Consider the following 23,942-nt stretch of genomic DNA (forward strand, 5'->3'; position numbering starts at 1 on the left):
CCTAGTTTATAGACCTCCTGGTCTGCGTGGTGCCTTCTTCGAGGAGCTTCAATCAGCTATTTCCACTCTATGCCTGAAGGTGGAACACTGCATAATGCTTGGGGATTTTAACATTCACATGGATGTCGAATCGGACAGTGAAGCTATTAAAATCACGGATATCACTGCTCCCCTTGGTCTAACTCCCTACATCTCTAGTGCAACTCATGATAAGGGTCACACCCTTGACCAAGTGTTCTCCACTATTCCCCTCATTATGTCCCGTTCCACTCCTGTTTTGTGGTCTGACCACTCCCTGATCAGCTTTTTAATTCAAGGCAGAAGTAAAATCTCTTGTAATAACTCTGACCAACTGAGGCACCCCAGTAGACCCTTTCATAAAATTACTCAGGAGAGCCTTGTTCAAGCGTATCAAGAACATCCTTGCATCCTATCCGGCCATCTCGAAAGAGACCTTGAAACTGTTCAGAAATGGCTTACGGATAGGCTTGATGATCTTGCTCCTCTTTCTACGCCTCGCTCATCCACTAAGCGTAGCTCGGCTCCTTGGTTCTCCAAATCACTGACTCTTGCTAGGCGAAACTGTAAGTTAGCCGAAAGACTTTGGCGGAAACAGTACGATAAGGATGCTAAGTCCGCCTACAAAGCATCTATTAAATCTTATCATGCGGCCATTCTAGAGGCCAAAAAGAATTATTTCGCCAACAGAATTGAAGCTGCGTCAAACTCGTGTAAAGAAATTTTCTCCATTGTCAAAGAGTTTGTTTCTCCTAAATCGAGTTCAGTCCAGCATAAGTTCTCTGAATCCTGGGTAAAGGAGCTGGCTATCTTTTTTAATATGAAAATCAAACTCATCCAAGACTCCTTTCCTCCAGCTGTCCCCAATGTACCTATGATTGATTCAAATTTGTTGTCTTTTCCATCTGATACGTGCCCCACTCTATCGGAGTTCCCACCTTTATCGGAATCTACTTCTTTGGATCTCCTACTCAGAATTAAATCAGGCTCTCCGCTTGACCCCTGTCCGGCGAGTTTTCTTGCTAGGAATGCCAAGATTTTCAATTCCCTGATTTACCCTATCTTGAATTCATCCCTGTCCAGTGGCATGGTTCCGCCAGCATGGAAGAAGGCAATGGTTGTTCCCCTTCTAAAAAAAACCAGGCCTTGACCCAGAGATACATGCGAACTATAGGCCCATATCTCTCCTGCCCAGTCTGGCTAAGATCGTCGAGAAGCACGTCCACTCGGTGCTTTCCTCCTTCTTGGAAGACCAGGGGTTACTCCACTCTACCCAATCTGGCTTCCGCTCCAATTTGAGCACCGAGACCGCTCTTTTGGAAGTAAACGAAGCCATTAAGGAAGTTCTCGACGCAGGGGGAAGAGCTATGCTGGTGATGTTGGATCTGTCGGCGGCCTTCGACACCGTCCCGCATGAGGCCCTCTTGAGAAGACTTCACGAGATTGGTCTCCGTGGAACGGTGTTGAGCTGGTTGAGATCTTACCTAGCGAGTCGTCGACAAGTGGTCTGGGCCCCGCCGTACTCCGCAGAGGTGCCGCCTATGGATGTTGGAGTCCCACAAGGGTCGGTGCTTAGCCCGACCCTTTTTAACATCTTCATGACTCCACTGGCGGTACTTGCGGAGTCCATGGGTGCCCAGATCATATCATACGCTGACGACACCCAGCTTCTCTTCACCTGCAAGAAGGGCATGGAGTTTGACGGGGAGAGCATCCGGGGTTGCCTGGGGGCTGTCTTCGACTGGTTTCAGCGAAGCAGCCTCAAATGCAACCCTGATAAATCTGAGGTGCTTTTCTTCGGCTGTCAAGCAGATCCACCATGGCAGGAATGGTGGCCGGTGTGTATGTCACCCCCTTCCTCCTCCTCTGTGGTTGCAAAAAACTTGGGGATCAAAATTGATAACACCCTTTCGCTGAAAACACAGATCACAGGTCTCTCCAACACCTGTTTTGGTCTGTTAAAAATGCTGCGAAAATTTCTTCCTCTGCTCCCTTTAGTCCACAGGAAGCTGACGGTACAGGCTTTGATTTGCTCCAGGATTGATTACTCAAATGTCCTCTACCTGGGCTTACCGGACTACCTCCTGCACCAACTTCAGGTAGTTCAAAACTCCGCAGCAAGGGCGATATTTGGCCTACCTCGACAAGCTCGGGCTTCAGAGCTGCTTTCTTCCCTTCATTGGCTCCCAGTTAAGAAGCGTATTACTTTCAAGGCTCTCACTTTAGCCCACAAGGCACTCCATTTGGTTGGGGCCTCGTACATTCAGAAACGGCTTCTTTTCTATAAACCCACCAGATCTCTCCGATCTGAATGTCTTGGCCTGGCAATGGTTCCTCCCATTAGAAGGGTCAGGATAGGTGGTCGTTCCTTTACACATCTTGCCCCAAAACTATGGAATTCCTTGCCTGTGGATCTGCGCCGTACTTCTAATCTGCTTGCCTTCAGAAAGGCCCTGAAAACCTGGCTTTACAAGCAGTAACTTGTTATGTTTGTGTTTTCTTCCATCTTCTTTCTCAGTTTGGGGTCAGAAAGCGCCGGGACACTCCCTGGAGTAGCCGTGCGCTATATAAGCAACCCCAATAACATAACATAACATTATGATACTGCTCCGTCTTGTGGTGAATCAGTGTCTTTGTTCTCCTATAGGTTTTCTTTGTCTGGATATTCCTATGCATCATCGTCCTGCCCTCGAAACTTTTTTAAACAGTTTATTGATTTTTCTTCAGCTGGAAATCTTCCATTATTTATGCACTTATATAGTAATCACATATTTTCTACATATGTTTATAATCATTACATATGCAACCAATATCCGTGGGAGCCTGCGATATTGCAGCGTTCTTAATATTCTATATTATCCAGACAGCAAACACGCCTGTTTCATACTTTTACAGGAATAGCTATTGAAAACAAACAACAAAGCCAAATACTCCATTGTAACAATCCATATGCTTTGTATATAGTACGGTGTTATATCTAAAAGGGCGGGGGTGGATTACACTAGTCAAAGGGTCACTATCCTGCTCTGTTAGTAAATTCCAGAGTAAAAGGGCCTATTCCAACCTCTGTCCAGCACCTTACTGTGCATCATACTATATAATGAAACATTAACCCTCAGGCGCATCTCCATTGAGAGAAGGCAGATTTCTTCCTGTGTTATCTGTTGTCGGTCAACCCTTTAGTATTACATCTCAGGACCAATCCCACTCAGGACTCCTCAACCCGCATTTTGCTTCTGCTTTCTTTGCTCCCCTCTAACACTATGGCCACTTAAGCACCTTCTTTCTCAAATTTCAAATACTAAGCTCAGCTGATGATTTCCAGAACATAGAAATTTGATGGCATGCCAGAATCCATTCTAGGTCTGTAAGTCGGGATGTGTTGACATCAGACTTGGCTGTAGGCAAAAGTCCAGGTAGGCAACCTGCTTACGTTTTATTAATATTCCTGCCTGTAGATTCATTGGCGAGTTGCACCACTGTATCCCAATAATTTGTCAGTGAAGAACAATCCAACAACATATAGTCAAATTTAGCACCCTCAGTATTACACTTTGACACATGCGCATTTGGAAACTTCAGTTTAATTACTTATGGGCAGTTCTACTCTGTGAAGATAATAATACTGAATCAATAGGAATGTTGCATATGGAGGTGTGAGAGGTAGACATCAAGAGATTGTTTCACTCACCATCTGTCAGTACCATTCCAAAGTCGTCAGACCATTGATCTCGCAACCCATTCAGCTCATTTTTGGTCTTGGTGTGGAGCACTATTTATAGTAGAAATATTGCTGTAACTCTACCATTGATAGCGCATATTTTGTTAAGGACAGATTTGTAACGGAGGTTCTAATAGTCTGCACTTCCAGCTAAACTATGGTTTAGCCACTACAGCCCCATATAACAAAATGCTGCGCAGGTAGCACCTGTTGTCCACTAATTCCTGAACAAAATTTGACTTTACCATCCGCAAACAACTCGACTGTGGCCATTCCCCTTCTCTCTCAATCATGAAACCCCCTCCAGTTACCTTCATGTCGAAGCGCTAATAAAGCTGTGATCGGCCATTCATCTGTATATGTGAGTCGAGTGTGTGTACTCTTAAGAGCTGTAGACCACGCATATCGAAGGGTGTTAACCAAAAGCCCCTCCGAGTGGATTTTAATTTACAAAATGGGTCAAGCAACAAGTTCAGTATTCTGGTTTGTGCAGATATCTGCAATTCTCCAATACTCCCACACCACCACTGTATATATAGGTAGCACAACTCCATATCAAGGACTGCTAACCCTCCTTCATCAGACAGAAGTTCAAGTTTGGCAAGAGCAGTCCTATGTCTCTTCCCGCCACAGATAAGTTATAGTTGCAAACTGTTGATAATTCAAAAACAGTTGTAGCTATGGCTTATTGAAAGTGTATCAAAAGAGTACAAATGCCTCGAGAGGAAGATCATTTTTGTGAAAGCAGTCCTCCACATCGCTAAAACCATTCTAAGCACAGTCTGGAGCCATATTGCAGCTGCTAACCCTGTTCAGGCAATGCAGCCGTACGGAGCCCTCTCCATAAGGGAATTCAGTCACCAAGCTGCGATCCAACTCCAGCCCTGAAGAACATATGGAGCCCAACCACTTCATCATGGGGACGACAGCAGTTTACATCGCCCGAGGCACCTTGTAGGCTCCTGTCCTCGCTGATCCATCCTTTACCCCCCCTCCCCACTCCATTGCATGGAGTTCTTCCTCAAATCCCCTTTAGTCAGTATTCAATCTACAGCTTTGCTCATCTATCTTGATGCTCAGAGGTAACTGGAGCCACCCGGTGCAGTGTTGAACTTACTTCTGGGCAATACACATGTAGAGGGGCTAGGGCCCCCACCCAAGCAGCCAACAGCCATCCCGTGCAGCTCGCAACACATCTCCATCCCAGTACCACCAGTAGATCTCCTGTGTCCCAATACGGTAGTCCTGGGTCCAAACTCACGGCCAAGGACGCAGTGCGGCCTCCATTGTTATCTGACCTGCTCCGATCCTACTCCTCTCCCTGTGCAACAGTGGATAGCTGTATCAGTTTCCAGGCAGTCCACCACGCCCCTGGTGTCCTCAGATGCTGAATACAGTATCCCAACTACCAGGACCAAAGCCCAGACAGCAGGATCACATCCAGTGTCCGGGAACTACCAAAGAGCTTTTGAAAACTGCTCCTTACTCCATGACAGCTAGCTCCACCTGCAGTGATCTTCCCTTAAAGTTGATCAGCATCATCTGCCCATTGGCAAAATCCTCCCCATGAGAATACTATAATGTAGGTGGAATTGGTTTTTCCGATTGGTGCCCAAGTGATTTAACGTAACCATAACTATACATGTGCTGTCACCTCCTTTGTAATGTTTATATGAACTATGATATTAAATATGCCCTACAGTGTTTAAGTGGAGATGAAATATGAGAGGAGAGGCCTTAGGCAATTTCAAATAAATATTGTTTAGTGACTTAAGCATTAATAGTGGCTAAGAGGCATACGTAACCATGTGTTGTTGATGGAGTTGCTTGACAGATATAGACAAGTGCCATTTGCATTTCAAAAATACACAATTATAACCTTATTCAGAGACTGAACCAAAAATGAGCAAAGCTGGAAGTTGTTTAACATATATATATTGCACTTTTTACCAGTGCCATTACCAATAATATTTGGCGTGGAATATGCAGAATTTATACTTCTTTACAAGTAAACCTATGAAAGAAGCTACATCAACTGCCATACACCTCTTTTATGCCCCTACCTTTATCGTTAACAAAGGCACCACCATAGGTTAAGTAAGCATTCCACTCGTATACCTCCATCCCCAGTCATACTTCATGTTTTTTCCTGCTGCAGTGCGCTCAATCTTTTTATGTTTTAAGGATGATCTCCTCTGACAATGTAGTGCTAATTGTAGTTCAGATTTCCATTGAAATACTTAAGGGGTTATTTGAATGATCTTAACAGGATACAGTCATTCAGTTTTATTTGAAATTAATATTAAATCTGGTCAGACACTGCATTTTACATTATTTCCATAAAAATTGACAATTTGTTTAGCTGTGGCCCTCCACATATCTCTTTGACTTCAGTGGATTGCATTGACTACAATGCTGGCAAAGAGCTTCCAAAGGTGTGGCTTTCCTACTCATTGATTGGTGATTTTGGGGTGTGTAGTTGTGTGATTTTTTTGAGTTGGTAAAGGTGAAAATGAGTCAAATGGTAGGTTTGCTGATCATTTATTTGATCTATTTAAGATATTTGAATTGCATGGACCTAGCTAATGGGGCAACATAACACTTCCTTATAAAACAGTATCTGTAGAGTACGAGAAATCTTGGAGAGAGTGCGAAAGGTAGAGTTGGGTAGACTGGTAAACCATTCCAGTACATCAGCTGGGTCTAAATCTTTCTAGAAGGACACCACTTTGTTTGTCCGCCTAAGGGGGAGATGGTTTGAGAGCCTCAGTGGTTTCTATATGAAGGACAGGTTTATTTTTTAGGCCTTTATATTGTTTAGGATTTCCAGTTTGAGATGAGATCTAATTTAAGCAGATCTTCAACATCCAGTTAGGTGCAGGTTATCTTCAGATAGCAGTAGAAGGCCCATATATAATTTGTATACGTTGCATTCCATTTTGAAGTGAAATAGACCTTCCTAGAATGGTCAGGGGAGGTCCATTAGAATCATTGCGACATTATCTGGCTTAGCACCCATTAGAAAGGCGGACTGGCTATAGAAAATTTAGCCTTGAGAGGTGCTGTAGTTGATTTGGGCAAGACCAAAGTGTAACATTGCTGCAATCTCAATTTAAAAAAAACGGTGATTGAATCTTTTGTTCTGAAATCTGTAAGGAGACTGGATAATTTCAACTTCAGATGGCATGAAGAAGAAATCTTTTTTCTTTTTTTTTTTTTTTTTTGAGACGTTGAGTCCTGTTTCGTTTTTAGTCAATGATGTTACCAAGTGATGTGGACCAATGCTGGCGAGACATCAAGTTCTACAAGTGCCCAAAAGATTTTTTAACTTAATAAAAAAGTCTTTGGAGTGCAGGAGGTGGGAATCCGTTTTGGAATTTGAGATTCTGAAGTACATTTGTGTATCATCTGCATTTTGATGTATGGCAAACATTTGAACTTGCAGTATTGCGTCTAGTGGATTCTTGCAGAGGTTGAAGATGGAGATCGAAAGGATAGAGCCTTGGGGATACTGCATTTAATGTATTGGATGGGTGGATGGGTTGGGGGCGTAGGTGATCAGGTGCATGGAGGGTGAGTGCATGGATGAGTGAGTGCATTTATGTATGGTTAAATATCTATTTGGATAGGTGGATAGATGGCTTGATGGATGGATATGTGGGTTCTTTGAGGACAGATTGCTGGTTGGATGCTGATTGTATGATGTATTGTTGAAATTGTGCATGGATGAGTGGGTGGATAAATAGGTATACAAATTGGTAGGTGTGCGTAGATGGCAGTAGTTATATTGCTGGTAGGAGGATATCCTACTCTCATTCGCTCACTCGGTTTACATCCGCACTCCCAGTTACCGATCCGCTTACAAATGACCAGTCACCTATTCTCATAACTCATAACTCTCATTGAGTGACTCACCCACACTACAACCACACACAAATAAATACAAACATGCCTCTTAATTACCTAGCACTTTCTTTATTAATAAGCCAGGTCTGTTGACTTTCCCAGTGATGGTTTTACTTGATATACAAAGAATATGGAGGGAATACGCACGTAAAAGATTAATTCAGTACAGATCTGTTATTGTGGTACCCACTTTTTTCTTATTTGTGCGAACATTTCCGCATTAAATAACATTTTTTTTGTCGTTTCAGGTTTTTACATCTTTGATAAAATGTAACAAAGAAGATTGGAATAATAGCCCAGCACTGAAAAGCTAAACTTTTATTAGGAGGTACCGCATGTGTAGAAACCACTTGGATTAAAACAAAAGGGACCTTTCGTATCGTGCTGCTTATCAACCACTACAGAAATGTGTGATTGGGAGATAGAAATGCGTTCCAGTTGGAATGCAACAGGAAACGACTGACTAATGGACTGATTTCCTTTGTTCCAGTATTATGAAGCAAAAAGATTGTTTGGCACTAATACAGGTCGTGTTGGTGTGTCATTCTAGTTTAATAGAACATGTAATGCAATAATAATTTGTAATAAACGTTTTACTGGTACATATGGTTTGGTTTTTAAACCATGTTTTATAACAAACCAAATGTCCCGTTTTTTACTGTAAATTTTTATGACTTACTTGTGAACTGCATCTTAAACCAAGGATTGGTACACATTTCACCTAAAGAATACCTTTTCGGAAACTCTGAAAACAAAAGTAACTGTGGACCAAACGCATTTAAACGTCATTGTATATTTCAGACAACACATTTTTCAAGTTCTTACTTGGATCAATTCTTTAATTTGTTTCGGTGATTTTGATATTTGTGGTGGTTTACTCAGGAAACCGGGAGTATTTGGTTACTTAAATGTACAGTATGTTGTCCCTTCTAACATATGTTCTAGTTTTACTTATTTGAACATCACATTTGCTACCAGCTTTTTCATATTTGTCTGTGGTGAAATAGGTAGCAAAGGGGCACATAACACTCCATTTCAAAAAGTCACTGTTGATGCCAAATTATGTGCTGTTCATGTTTGCTATGTAAAGTAAATGTCCATTTTCATGTAATATGCTAAAATTTGCAAGCTGTGGGAAGAAAATTAAGGTGTGTGTTTGCAATCAAATCCTTAAATTTTCCCTCTGATAATAGAATATCAGAATGATTCATGGTCAAAAGATGGCTGTAAGGAACAGTTTTACCGATGTGCTTTCATTTAATTTGAAATAATGAACTTTGTGTCACTGTCCTCTGCTTAACATAACTCCAATGCATCATTCACAATTAACATTTTGAGGATAAAACAAGAATGCACTTCTTTATTTTACTGGTGGCAAATGTTTAGGCATACCTTCCGATTCTGAAGTATGTCCATTCTAATCTGAAAGCTTCAAGGTGGTAAAGGAAAAGTTGACTGACAGTATATTTTCCTGCAATTTGAAGTATTGGTAACATTAAGTCATCCTCAAGATCAAGAATGTGACCAATGACCGTGATCAAATGCTTGAGAACACTATTATAGGTCTATGTTCACCCTTGGAAAATAATTTTGAATTTGTCGTTACACAAGTGTTCCTTGTTCTGTCTTCATTTTTCTCAGTTTATGAATTGAGTGGTGTCTGATAACTAACAAGTTTCTATACACTACCTAGCCAACTTCCTGGAGCTTATACTTTGTTGGCTGATTCCGTTCCACGTAGCAGAAAAACTCCAAAGTGTTAAATATTACAAATGGGAAGAGCAGGCTTTATAAATTCTTGCAGTATATTAAACGTACAATGTGAGCGTCACTGGAAAAAAAGGTCGTCTTTGTCAGGAATGAACCAGAGCAGTAGCAGTGTTCTTTTTCCCACCACTTCCCCCAACAAGTGCCTCAGCTCTGCTATGTAAGGATCCCCCTGCACGGGGGTAGGATGGGAACTAGCACAACAGGTTTATGTGTTGGCAACTATGTCAACAAGTGCCTTCTGCAAGGAATGTTTGCAGTGTGGGGCTTCAGTGAAGCTTGCATATATTGGTATAGTGTGAAGTGAACTGAATGGCATTTTTAGAGTCAACTATTAGATATGGATCCCTTTGTCGCCATGTGCGCTCCATTCAGCTGGTGGCCTATATCTGAAATGACTCTTGAACCAGAAGCCAAACTTGAGAAATGTTGTTGCCCCTAATCACTATTTCTTTCAAGCAAGCGGTTGCAGAGTCTTCACTTTCTTGTGTAAAGCCTCCTGTTGGCTAGTGTAACATACATAACAGCGTTCAACTTACTTGTATTAATGCTTTAAACTGTGATACCATGAGTTCTTACTTTAACCATTTATTTCTGTGTGGTATTTTCTTTTTGTGGACTTCAATTTAGGGTTCCCCCCCATCTGACTTGTCCTCTCACTAATGAAGGCAAGCAGTAATTTCCCTAATGCCTAGAAATACCCTTCCTAGTAAGTAAACATTGTAAAAGGCACTCCATCCCAGGTGTGTATGAGTTACCGTCCTGGATGATGCTAGGAGTTGGTGTACAATTTAATAGTAAGTGAACAAGTTTCATACAGGTGGAATATGGTTAATATCACAGTTTCTGCAGATAACCTCATCGCCACCCACCATTCCACAAAGCTCTCTTCTGCTTTGCCCATTCTGTGAAGAACATGGGGCAATAAATGGCATGGAGCATGACTGTCTTTTTTTTTTTTTTTTTTTTTTTTATTGGTCTTCAGTTTAGAGCAATTATATTCATGGGTTCTCTGCAAGAATGATAGTTTAGGTAATGGTGATCTGCAAGAATATTGATCCATAGTGTTTTACAAGGCCATCAGTTGTCATTTCGGGGTTGTTGAGCATTTAAGTAGAATAGCATAACATTGTTTAAACATAATTTATATGGTACATGTTGGTTACATTTTGTTTTGTAAGTTATAACTACATACCTGTATGAATACACTATTCATGTAACATTGTAAAATGTATACGTTGCTACCTGAATTATGACTTTAATTTATATATTCCTCACTGTGCTTCCATTTGTTATTTCTCTGTACTTTTTGGTGTTTCATTGTACAGTTTTCTTACTTTTCAGATATAAACATGTACATACAAATTGTAAATAGAAGGGATTTAGCCTTCTTTTAAGACCACTAGTAGCGGTTTTTATGTAAATAAAACCTGGAAACCGAGCTCAGTCCTTACATCTTAATTATTGTGTTGATATCACTTTATTCTTTTCTGGCATGTTAGTGAATTGTTTAACCAACAAACTGTCAGAAGTTGAATTATGTTATTAATTAGGTAGCGGGTGACCCCTACCAATGTAATAAACACCATCATGTTGGGTCCAAACACAGTTCTGAGGAAATCTCTGCTAGCTATGGCACAAGCAGCTGGCAGTCCCTATAGTGCCATGTTCAGTTCACCCTGTAACATCATTGTAAAGTCAAGAAAACAATAACATTTTCATAGTATTTTTTTTAAATAGAGAACACATTAATGAGCAAAAACACCCCAAGATCATTATAATAAGGCAAAAGGCACCTAAAAAAATAAAGCATCAACAGTTCACGTTGGAAAGGGATTTAGGTACAGTTTCAGGCCAATGATGGTGCAGAGTTCGAATACGCCGTGCAGGTCATCCTGGTCAAAAACCTTTACCCTCCAACTCCTGGAAAAGGTCCTTATGGTCAGTCTTTTAGCACCTAGCTCCTGATGGCAGACTTCTGGACACTTATCTCTCCAACTTGAATTCCTGCAGGCTCCAGTCCTGTGTGTTCTGAATGGCATGGGGCATCGCTTCAGGGGAGTGTTTTGAGTGTTACACCCCACCCCCCAATAAATGTTTTTTGTGATAAATAGTTGGGTGCAGGTATGGTCAGGTGTCTGTCAGATTTCACCAGTCGTTTTTACACACAGACAAAAACGCACACACTATCTCGGTTGGGAAAGACTTCAAAAATGTTGGTTATTTCATTAAATATTGTGCTTTCTCTCACTTAGTACCTCTACCAATCCACATTCCTCTCCCTTTCTGCTGCCCCGTAAGCCTCCCTTGTGCACCCTGCATGCCCTATAATGTTTATAACATTATATGCCAGCGTGATTGTTAGGAAAATCTGAAGCTCTCACCCCTCCAGTCTTACTGACCAAGCTACTCCCCGGTGAATGGCCCACTTACAGTCAGGAGTGTTTCTGCTTTTTGTGTCCCTGAAACGGTTAAGCAGGAGGTCAACCATGCGACCCTTGGACAGCAGTTCCAGTCCCTGCATGCCAAAAAAATTCATGAGTCCTTAAGTGAGTCCTCTTCTTTCAGTAGGAGTTATAAATATTTTTTCTACCACCAGGGCTGCCTTCTTCAGGTGGAGTCTTCTGAGATACAGCAATGTTCTGAGAAGGTGGTGGTTGAGGTGCCAGATTTATCTTGTGCACTAGCCAGGGACTAGAGAAATGCTACAGCTCAATCTTAGCTGCCCTCCTACAGTCATCCCACCTCCTTTTGCAGCACTACCTCTTTGCTTTACTGTAAGATTAACCAGGAGCCCCTGTTTCAAGATGGCAAATTCCAGCTGCCACCAGGTAGGGCTGTTTTCAGCTTCTTATGTCAGCACTGGCTCCCTCCCCTATAGTGATTGGAGCGAGGAGGGTCAGTACCAAATAGGGCCTCTCCTATTCACTGTCATTACAGTAAATAAGAGAGACCCTACTTGACCTCTCAAGTCCTAGCTGCCACCAGGCAGGGCTGACTTCAGCTTCGTATATCAACACTGGCTCCCTCCCCTATAGTGATTGGAGCAAGGAGGGTATTGAGTGAATAGGAGAGGCCCTACTTAACGTCTCCAAGTCCACCAGCTTTGCCCAACTTAGAAGACTAAATTTGGAACATACTTATTTTTTATATTGGGTTTTTCCATTTTATTATTTATAATAATTTTTCGATAGCGCAACTGCTTCAAGTGATATTAGCGTGCTTCATATGTATCAAGACCAATCAATGATTTTATTTGCTCTGCACAGCATCATTAATGTCAATTTCAAACAAAATTGCTTATACATCCCATATCTCCTTACTACCAATAAAGATGTAGGCCTATTTGGTGCAAATTAATATTATAAAGATAACGCAACATTCTACTTGCAAGTAACTTTTGCTTCAGGGTATTAAATGTAGGGTCATTTGGGAAAGCAAGAGTAGTTTCAGCTAAAGACATCTGCACAGGTGCTAGTTCCACAAGGTAATAGTGGTCTGCACTCACCCTCTAATGGTCAAACTACTCCAAAAAACATAAATACATTGTCAATTGTATTATAGAGTTTGTTCTTTGTTTCTTCCCTCTTCCTGTCATGGAGTACACATAGTTCAATGGTGTCAATATCAATGTTATCTTCTCCAATATCATAATAACATGGGAGCTGTGGTATGAAGTCTCAAAACAATTCTCTTTATTATTCTTCAATACATCAAGGAAACAGCCCGGCCAACGAGTTTCGCCCTCTGAGAGGACTTGATCAGGGTTAATGCATTTCTTTAAAGCAATGTCACATCGAAGTTTAAGTGTAAAGGGGATCATTTCTCCACAAAATTCTTGGAACACTGTACTACTCATTTATTGTTGTAGGGAAATACCAGGTGACCATCTATAAATAATATAGTACGGATTATAAGCTGGATGGTGATGGTGGTGGCGTGTCGTATTATCAGGGCTGAGCTTACAGAACCCAATGGGGTGTGGATATTAAGCTGTGATATTTATATATGGTTATTGTTTTGAGACTTCATACTATGGCTTCCATGTTATTTTGATATTGGAGAAGGGTACATTGATATTGATGCCATTGAACTATGCTTACTTCAAGAAAGGAGGAGAGAAGAAACAAAGAGAACAAACTCTACAATACAATTGTTAGATCCTGGAGGCACTCCCTTTTGTGTTTTTTTCTAATTTGGGAAAGCAAAGAAGTGGGAGACTGTTTCAACAATCCAGCCCTCCTGTCTTGGGTTGTGCCAACCATGGAAATGTACAGAGTGAGTTGCAGGAGTGCACAGCAGCTTCATGAAGGATTACCCGCAATATTGACTTGTTCCTGTTTACCATGCACCTCAGTCTCCGGTATCTGGAGCTTGGATTCTGCCAACTTTCATCTAGGTTTTTCACTATTTTGGGGTTTTTTTGGTTTAAGATTTTGTTGTTATTCCACCTCCCAAATCTCCTAGCTTTAAGCCTGGTCAAGAATGCATGGAGCCGACTTTTGTGTCCAAACACCTGGTATTTGCATATGTTGCATTTGTGCCCAGATACCCCACATCCTGTAACGAAAGGGAGCAAACCATTGCTGTTCCCGACTTGTCCTTCCCACAAAGAACATGCTTTGAACTATTTGAGATGTTACAAAAATACAGGCTGTGTTTTTTCTCCGTTCATCAGACACACTAGCTTGTCATCTAACCACATTCAGCTTTTGCGAGGCTGCAGCAGGTAAGTTTTTTTTTGTTGGTTTTTAAAAAAAACTTTTATTGAGGAAAATCAGGGCAGACACAGTACACCGTGCAACATCGTGGTTCAAATATACAAACACAGAGCAGGTCAAACGTTCAGTTACAGGTAGGTAACATCTTGCAGCATATTAAGATCGTGAAAGTTGATATCACAGCTCCACAACACAGTGGTCCCTCCCTCACGGGAAAACACACACAAAGTGGGGAACCAAAAAAGGGCGGGGCGCCTATGGCAAGGGAGAGAGCAGTCACTGATCAGCGCTGGCGGCCACCGCAGACTCAGGGCCGGCGGGGAGCGTGGGAGAGGCAGCACCACTGGGGTGGGAATGGGAAAGAAGGTAGGTAACCAGAGGGCCCCAGATGTCAACAGGACGGGACCTGGCAGGCATTAAATCCCAGAACTCCGATAGGAGAGTCTGGCACCGAGAGGCATCCTGCAACCAACTCTCGGCCTTGGGGGCAGGTCGGCGACACCCAACACATGGCTACCCTGCGCCTAGCAAGGACCAGCGCATCGAGATCAGACGACGAGAAGCATCAGGACAGAATTTGACGAAACCGAGAAGGCACAGAGGTGGATCGGGGTGCACAGCAGAGCCGGTGATGTCAGAAATGGCGGAACACACCCCCTGCCAGAACTCCGAGACCTTAGGGCACAGCCAAGCTAGATGAGCAAAGTCCGCAGCCGGAGCAGCGCAGTGCACACAATTGTCACCAGGAATTAGCCCGAGCCTGTGGAGCTGCACAGGGGTGTGATGAAGCCTGTGCAAGTACTTTAAATGGATCAGACGAAGCCGGTAGTTCGGTGACCGCTTCTTCGTCTGATTACAGCAATATAGCCAGTCAGCCTGCGAGATGTCGATTCCAATATCCGCACCCCATGCCCTCGAGCACGATCAGAGGAAATGGGAGCAGACACTAGGGTGAGAGCGTATAATTTGGTGACTAATTTGTGCGGCGACGTGGAAGTATAGATGAAAAACAAAGCCGGCATGGTGGGCGGAGGCTGAGGAAAAGTGGGGTGCAGTTTCCGGCAAGTGGCACACAGCTGGTAGAATAAGAGCGTGTCCAGTGACCCTGAGGCGTCAGGGAGCGAACAAAAGGTGTTCTCCGGATATAGATCCGCCAACGTTTTCAAGCCTAAGCGCGTCGCATTCCTAGACATGCTGGAAACCCGAAGTGAGGGAACGTCCGGGTGGTTCACTATTGGCATGGAGTTGGCAGAGAGCAGAGGGACGCCAGAAAGCCGGCGCAGGCCAGACCAGGCCCATCGCAGCGTGTCAACCTCAGCCCGAGGGCGCACCGCGGGCGCAAACAGCTGTGGACAGAGGCCAGGAAGAGGCCACATCCGCCTCGACTGCGACATGAGGCTGATCAGGGGTGGGGTGGATCCAGAAGTGCAGGAAGCTGGCCTGGGTGCACAAGGCCTAGATCCTGAAGTCAGGCGCGCCCATCCCACAGCATGGGTAGAATAAGGATGTCATAAGCTACTCTTGGCTGTTTACCCGCCCAGACAAGCGAAATGATTAGGAAGCGTAATTTGCAAAAGAAATAAGAAGTGAGGGGGATAGGGATGTTTAAAAAGTAGAGAAATTTAGGAAGGACCACCATTTTGGCGAATGCGATGCGACCCGCCAGAGACAGCGGAAGTCGGCTCCACGATGGAATCCTGGATTCCAGCCAGTCTACCGCACAGCCAAAGTTTGACCTCCATAGTTCATCTAGATCCCTACTCAGCCAGATACCCAAGTAGCGCGTGGGGCCAGAGGCCCACACAAACGGAAAGTCAGGTGAGAATGGCACAGTTGCATCAGTCAAGGGGAATAGAACCGACTTGCTCCAGTTTACCTGGATCCCCGACAGCCCGCCAAAGCGAATGATCTCCCGGACCAGAGGGCTACGGTTCTCTTGAGGATGGCGGGCATATAGAGTAACGTCGTCCGCGTACATTGAAGCAAGCAAGGAGCAGGATGAGAAACCAATACCCCTGTGAGTGTGGTGCTGTCGCAATCTGGCGGCCAGAGGTTCCATCGCGACAGCAAAAAGCATGGGCGATAGCAGACACCCTTGGCGTGTGCCACGGGCAATAATAATAGGGTCGGAGACTTGACCGTTAATGCGGAGACGTGCCGAGGGATTGGTGTAAAGGAGTTTAATCTTAAGCAGAAAGATATCCCTGAAGCCCATACGTGGCAAGATGTAAAATAAGAAGGGCCACTCTAGCGTATCGAACGCCTTTGTGGCGTCCAGCAAGGCAGCCCCAGCCGGTAGGTTAGGATTCATTTGATGCAACACTGAGAAAATTGTACGAAGGTTGTGTGAGGTAGCCCTACCGGGAATGAAGCCTGATTGATCGGGGAGGGCAATGGTGGGCATAAGTAAAAGAAGACTGGAGGCGATCAATTTAGCAAAGATTTTGTTGTCTATGTTTATAAGAGAAAGGGGCGGTATGAGTCGCGAAGGTCAGCAGGCTTTTCGAGTTTAAAGAAGGAAGATTATCAGCGGGTCACGCAAGGAAGGCGGGAAGACACCGGTATCGAAAGAGTCGTTATACATAGCTGCCAGATGTGGTTCCAGGAGATCGGGAACGTTTTGTAGAACGAGGCTGGAAGGCCATCTAAGCCGGGGGCCTCATCTCCGGGTAGACTACTGATGGCAGCCAGTATTTCCTCCCTGGAAAACGGTTCATCAAGGAATTTATTGTGGTAGTCTTCCAACCAGATCAGCGCAATGGAATTGAAGTATTGATCAAAATCCTCTTGTGGCAGAGGAGTGCCAGCAGAATAGAGTTGTGAATAAAAACCGAGAAAGCAGGATTTTATGTCCTCCGAGGAGGTAGTCCTGTCCGGGCCGCCATCACTCAAGGCCATGACGTAGGAAGCGGCTCACGGTGGGCGTTGAAGGTTGGCAAGAGTGCGCCCTGGGTGGTCTCCTCGCTAAAGCGACGCGCCCGACCCTCCCTGCCCAAAAAGGACAGTTCGTGACCAGCCTCATCCGAGAATTCAGTGTGTTTTTGGCGCAGTTGCGCCAGGGTCTCGGGACTAGGGTGCCCTGCCTGGGCAGCATCCAGATCCTTAATTTCCTCCTCAAGCTTAGCCAGAGTGGTACGAATAGATCGGAGGACGCAGGCCTGTTTGGAAATACATTCACCCCGAATGACAGCCTTAAACGCTTCCCATAAGGTGGAAGCAGATTCCACAGATCCCACGTTTAGATCAAAGTAGTTAGTAATCGCAGTTTGGATGTCTGCACAAAAAGCAGAGTCCCGGAGGGCGTTAGGGGGGAGGCACCAAGTAAAGGCCCGTCGTGGGGAATGAGTAGGGCGGAGACGGATCTGGACCGGCGCGTGATCAGAAAAGGTGCGAGCCATGTGCACCGCGTGAGCCAGGACAAAGCGTCCGGCGAGGTCAGCCAAAAGTTGATGCGCGACCAACAGCCTTTCGTGCCAGTGAAGCAGGTGCCTTCCCGAGCGCCGGGGTGGGAGCGGCGCCAAGCGTCATAGAGAGCGTTATCGGTTAAAATAGATGTAAGAGCTGCAGCTGCACGCGCAACGGACGTTTTGGAGGCTGCAGCGGGTAAGTTTCCTTTCTGCAGGCACTTTATCTGTGCTAATAATTGTTTTATGAGGTTGTGATGCATATATCTGATTTTCACGTCGTAAACCTGTGGCATGATCCCTATGGATTGTAGCACCAACCGCTGTTGCACCAGTTCTGTCATTTCTACTTTAGTGGTCTTTGGTTCGTTATTCGGCCAGCACTAGCTATGCAAAGGCAGGAATCTTTGTACACTGGCAAGGACAGTGCATTCAGAAAAGCCTAGACATCTAGATAATGACAGGTTTTTGTTTTTGCCTCGGTTTCCCCATCTCACTCTCAGGCCTGGTACTGCAGACCGCAAACAAATACGGCTGTATTCTTCTGATGACACACCTTCTCCTGAGAAGGTGGACAGACCACAGTACTTTGCACACTTTGGTGTACTTTTCACTTTTGATGCTTAGAGACTGGCACATGGTTCAAAGAGTAATTACGCGTCCTCAGCTACTCATAGGACCTACACAATAATAGATAACATGTTTGTGTACAAAAAGATGAGCAGTAAAGAGTGGAACGAAAGTGGAAATGGATGATCTCATAGTGCCTGACTATTTCCATGTCACGTCAGAATGGGAAATGGGAGATATGGAGGGATGGGTGGGGAAATATAGGAAATGACACTATTTTTTAGGGAATTTCCTTGCCATAGATGCAAAGGGTAGTAGCTCATTGCTGATAAAATTGGATGCAGGTAAAGGATTACTCAGGAGCGCATTGACAGCACTGGATGCACGTAATGTAAGGGAATGGAAATTAGAAACAGAAAATCCTAGGGTAATTCAGGAGGGAAGAGCAACTTAAAGTACAAACCATGGCAGGTAGAGTGATGGGGATTAATAAATTGCTGGGACAAGTCCTACAAACCAACTCCACTTTTAAACCTGGATGTAAAGATTTTTTACCAAGGTCCTTGCGTATAGACTTGATAAATATCTTCCAGGTCTTACTGATTCAGATTAATTTGGAGTTTTTCAGATGCAAGCGGCTACAACAGTATTAGGAGAGTCGACCACGTACTAGAAAAAGTTCCTGGGAAAAGGTACCCAGTGACACTTACTTTAGATAAAGCAAAATAGTTTGCTTGCGTCACTTGGAGCCTTTTAAGGAAACGTCTGAGTAATCTGGGGTTTGGCAAGCGGCCAAGAAGCTGGATATTTGCTAATTATAAGAAGCCCTGGGTGAGAATTATAATTAATGGTGATAGATCAGATACTTTCAGACTGCAGATGGGGACTAGGCATGGACCACATGCAGCAATGCTGAGGAACAATCCAGAGGTTCATGGAATCAATTTCAGAGGTGAGCCTCTTAAACTCTCTTTGCAGATGATGGACAGTTGACTGACTAAACTGGAAATGTTCCTGGCCACTATTTAGAATTGGATCGGGCGTCTGGTTTCAAAATCAAAGACAAATCTGAAATATTGAGTCTGACCCTGACACATGAAGAGGTTACCAAGCAGTAAACTGACTTTCCCTTTAGATGTGCTACAGATTAGATACTATACTTGGTATTAAATATTACTGCTTCCCTTTCAAAGATGGTACATGCAAATTGGTTGAGGCTATATAATGCTCGACCAAACTAAATAAAGCGCCCGTCTGCTTTCTTGGCTTTCAAGCCTAGTCCTGGTTGAAATGTATATATCACCAAGGCTCCTTTATTTATTTTTTAAACTATGCCTTCCCCTGCCTTGAGGGAAGATATAATCTCCGAGCAAAAATAGACGTAAGCTTTTGTATGAAATGCTAAAAGGGCCAGTGTCTCTAGGAATATATTTTTGGCGCCTATCAAGAGGGGGATTGGCATTTCCCACTGTAGAAATAGACTGTACACTCCTTCAGGTCTGGACCGTAAGGGAAACAGACAATGTATATGGATCAGGCTGTCAATGGGGATGTTCTATGACTGCTTAAACATGCTATGCTCAGAAAGATGTAAATTAGGACAATTATGAAAACCTTGGATGTAGCAGACTGAAAACTAGGACTTGCCACATAGCTGTCCCCATTTACACCATGTGCGCCAACATTGAATCGTCCACTCTCAGATCACAACTGAACTACGGATGGCATCCACAGACAATTGTACTCCGACTTGGAGACTTAGATAACCTATTGAGAGTAGAAAAAGTTACAGCATGTGTAAAACACAGCATCACGGTCTTCATAAGCACTAACAACACCCCAGACATGACTGCCCCGATGCTGTGGGACACATTGAAAGTGACCCATGGGGAATTTACCTCTCAATCAGCACATTGCAACAGGCGGCGAAGAAATAAGAGAAGGTGTTAGAAATGGGGGTCTCTAGTTGGCAGAGGTAGGTACCATTGTCCAAATAGGGACCCTTCTTCCTAGTCAGGATAAGGGGTTACACTCCTAAAATAACCCGTGCTCACCCCCTTGGTAGCTTGGCAGGAGCAGTCAGGCTTATTCTAGAGGCAGTGTGTAAAGCATTTGCACATAACCAACAGTAATACAGTGTAAGCACTATAAATGGACACCACACCAGTTTAGAAAAATAGCCATCATTTCTATATACTCAAGACCAGACCATAAACAATAAAAATCCACAATACAGTACTTAGAAATCTTCAGTTATCAAAGTAACCTTGAAAAACAGTTCCTTGAAGTCGATAGCTCCCTCTGGGGCTGTCACGGCATTGCGAACAAACAAATCCAAACAATTCTGGCTGACGGCAGCATCGCAGGCCAGCTACGGTGTTGGGAAGACCCACAAAACAGTACCTTTTTAGAAATGCAGGGCGTCAGCGACCTCTCATTGAGCTTCCGAAAGCATGGCGTCAGTTTCGAAGGTCGGTGCAGGCGTCGTCAGGCCTTCGAAGTTACCATGCGTTTGCAGATCGAACTCCTCGCGGTTGAAGTCGGGAACGCTGGCGTTTGCAGGCGTCTGGTGCTGCGGTGCGAAGTGCAGGGGTGCGGTGCCTTCAGGTTGCTGTGTGAGCAGCGGCTCGGTGGCGGCTTCAGATGACTTTGTCGGTGAGACCAGGGTCGCGGGGCGAAGTGGTGCAGTGCTCGTCGCAGTGCTGGCATGTCACTCTGCAAGCAGCGGCGTCATCGTTGCTGAAGCGCTGTCGTCAGCTTAGGAACTGGAGTAGACGGCGCCACCATCGGTAGGCAAGGCTGCGGTGCGGGATGAGGGCGGTGCGTGGTGTAACTTACGAGCGGTGCCCTCTAACCGCGGTGCAAGCAGCGGCGTCAATTTCGGCGTGGAGCAGCGGCGTCTGGGATACTGAGGCGGCGGTGTGAAGCGAGGCGATGCGGAGTGCGGTGCCTACGGGTCACGGTGCGAGAAGTGGCTCGGTGGCGTCATCAGAAGGTGTTGTCGGTGAGACCAGGGTCGCGGTGTAGCATTGCAGCGGTGCCCCCTTGCAGTGCCTCAGGACACGGAATCAGCAGCGGTGTCGTAGATGGTGTTGGGTTGCTTTTTCTTCTGTTGCAGCACAAAACACACAGTCCCCAATGCTGAGGGCAGAAGAACTTGAAATCTTTGCTGTTCCTGAGACTTCTTGAACAGGGCGCAAGCTCTTTCTCAACCCCCTGGAGAAACTCACAAAAATAGATTGCAGAAAGTTCAGTCCAGTCCTTTCACTGCCCAATAGCAGGTCCGACTGGGAACCGCCCCTGGTAAAGTGCTCAGCCCCCCCCCCCCCCCCCTGCCCCCCGGGAGGGTTGTGGGTGCTGCCGAGCTCTTTGCCAGGGCCAGTTTTCGGCCGTTTTTGTTACAGGGCCGATTTTGCAGCCATGCTGCAAAAACGTCCCTGTAACAAAAACGGCCCCCAGAGACCCCAAACCGGCCCCCCCACCCGTGCGGAGCACCGGGGGATTGCCTGGTGCCCGCTAAGGCCAATCTGGCCCTGCCCAATAGATGAGCAGCCACTGCAGGCCAACACAGCAAAGTGGTAGTTCCTCCTCACAGCTTCTCCAGCTCTTCTTCTTTGCAGTCTTCTTGTTCCAAGAGAGTTCTAAAGTGCAGGGGTCTGGGCCCCAATATTCATATTCCAAAATCCATTGATCTCTTAGGCAAAGAGTGTCTGTGTCCAGCCAAAACCAGTTCTTCTATTCAGCCCTTTCCTGACCCACCTAGACTATCCGGAGCCACTCCACCTCCCCAGCCCCTGTCATCCAAAACCAAGACAGTCAATCCATAAACCCAGCAGAGGCACACTGGATAGTTAGGCAAGAAAAAACCTACTTTCTAAAAGTGGTATTTTCAAACACAGAATGTAAAAATCACCTTCACTAAAAGATGCATCTTTAGATTCTGAGTTCAGGCATACTAAACTTCATTTCCCCACCTAGTTCCCAGGGCCAGTTATGTTTATAAGATGTTATAAACAAACTCCCCATTCTGTCCTGTGGGGAACAAGTAGCCTTGCAATAGTGAAAACCGACATTGGCAGTAATTTGTTATCAGGACATGCCACACACACCAGGGCATAGCCTACCTTTCACATACACTGCACCCTGCCCACAGGGGTACCTTGGGCCTACCTTAGCGGTGACTGACATGTAAGGAAAAGGAAGGTTAGGGCCTGGCAAGTGGGTGCACTAGCCAAGTCGACATGGCAGTACCAGACTGAACACAGGCTCGAGTTACATTTACGGTCTGTTTGGGTGGGTGGCACAATCTAGTGTTGCAGCCCACCAACAGCATTTGATAAACAGGCCCTGGCACACACAGTGCATTCTACTAGGGGCTGACACATAAATCAAATAGGCCAATCATGGAAACACCAATCCACTTCACAGTTTACCATAGGAGCACTTGCACTTTACCACTGATCAGCAGTGAGAAAAGTGCGCAGAAACACTAAGCCAGCACAAATCAAGTCAAAACCGGGAGGTCAGGAAGCAAAAACTCTTGAGAAACACGCCAAAAGATGCCAAGTCATAACAGAAGGGAATTAGAAGAGAAGGTTGCAGATCTACAAAGGGTGTCCAAACTCGTATGGCGACAACTACCACAAGCCAAACAACAACTTACAAGCGGAAGTGGCACTTTTGTGGCTCAAACCGTGATATTACACAGGGAGCTATATAGTGGTCCGCTTGCTAGCAAGCAAATTATGAGCCGAACAAAGAGACGGTACTATAGCCCTCATGACTACACCCACATGGGAGGAGGTGAGGGACACTACTGGCATAGCGGACATGTTTTGGGAAATGTACGAGGGCCTGTACACAGATGACCATCTACCCCCCCAACACATGCCTATCCGGCAGATGTTACCATACCACCTGTAATGCCCGAACAAGCACAATCATTGGAATCTGATATCTCAGTGGCAGAAGTGATATCAGCCTTTGCCAGTTTGCGATTAGGGAAGTGATCCGGCCCGACGGCCTTACGGCAGTTATCTATCCTAGAGTATCGATTTCATCAACTAATAGCATGGGTAGAGATGCCTTCCTAAAGACAGTACATTACTGGTACTACACCCCGGAATGGATACATAAATGGCGCCTGACCACACTTGCCTGGTGCTCGGGTAACTGCGGGGCAGACCTTAAAGCACATACTATACTGTTGTGAATCTATCTAGGACCCTAATTAGATATCCCCGATTCATGCCCTTATGTGGTTATAACAAAACATATCCTTATAAAGGCATAAGAATCATGTCCATATTTAGTAATAGCCAATGCAGTCCAAATACGGCAAGGCTACTCCCATAGACTCCTAGAAAGTACAACGCGTTCTTTACACAAACCAAGCCTCCAGCAGCCCGGGAAATCCCCCTGCTTTTGTTTTGATTTGAACAAGAACTCCTGGAGTCAAGAAAGAACTGTTAGTTCTTAGTGATGTCTTATGTCCAACCTTACGTCAAACCCGGCACCTTTCAGGTATAAATATACCAACATTGCCTTAAGCAAACACACGGTGGTTTGGAGCAGAGCGGCTATCTACTTGCCCGACGCCCAGCTGATGCAAGTGCCGAATGAAGACGACCCTCCCATTTGACGCACTGAGAGAGACGCTGTCTTTTCTCCAGCCGAGAAATTCCAGCTCCGGTGTTTCCAGTCACCCTTGCGGGTTGCTGGGAGATCGAGTCCCGAGAGAGAGATACAAGACCGCCTTCATTCTAGAACCAAGGTACGGAGCTGATTAAAACCTTGAGAGAATTCTTGATTCAGATTCTTGTCAAAAACCAACTT

General features: G+C 44.8%; 1 protein-coding gene across 4 annotated transcripts in view; it reads left to right on the forward strand.

Moving 5' to 3' along the window:
* Positions 1-10,853, forward strand: part of TBC1D12 (TBC1 domain family member 12) — a 308,722-nt gene extending 297,869 nt beyond the window's left edge. For all 4 annotated transcript variants that reach the window (XM_078643381.1, XM_078643382.1, XM_078643384.1 and 1 more), the window contains one exon: positions 7,894-10,853. In XM_078643381.1, the coding sequence (XP_078499507.1) occupies positions 7,894-7,959 (66 nt within the window). In that variant the 3' untranslated portion in view covers positions 7,960-10,853. The remainder of the gene's footprint in view (positions 1-7,893) is intronic.
* Positions 10,854-23,942: the final 13,089 nt, after the last annotated feature.

The sequence above is a fragment of the Lissotriton helveticus genome, chromosome 5_1 (genome assembly GCF_964261635.1).
Source record: "Lissotriton helveticus chromosome 5_1, aLisHel1.1, whole genome shotgun sequence".
Classification (NCBI taxonomy): domain Eukaryota; kingdom Metazoa; phylum Chordata; class Amphibia; order Caudata; family Salamandridae; genus Lissotriton; species Lissotriton helveticus.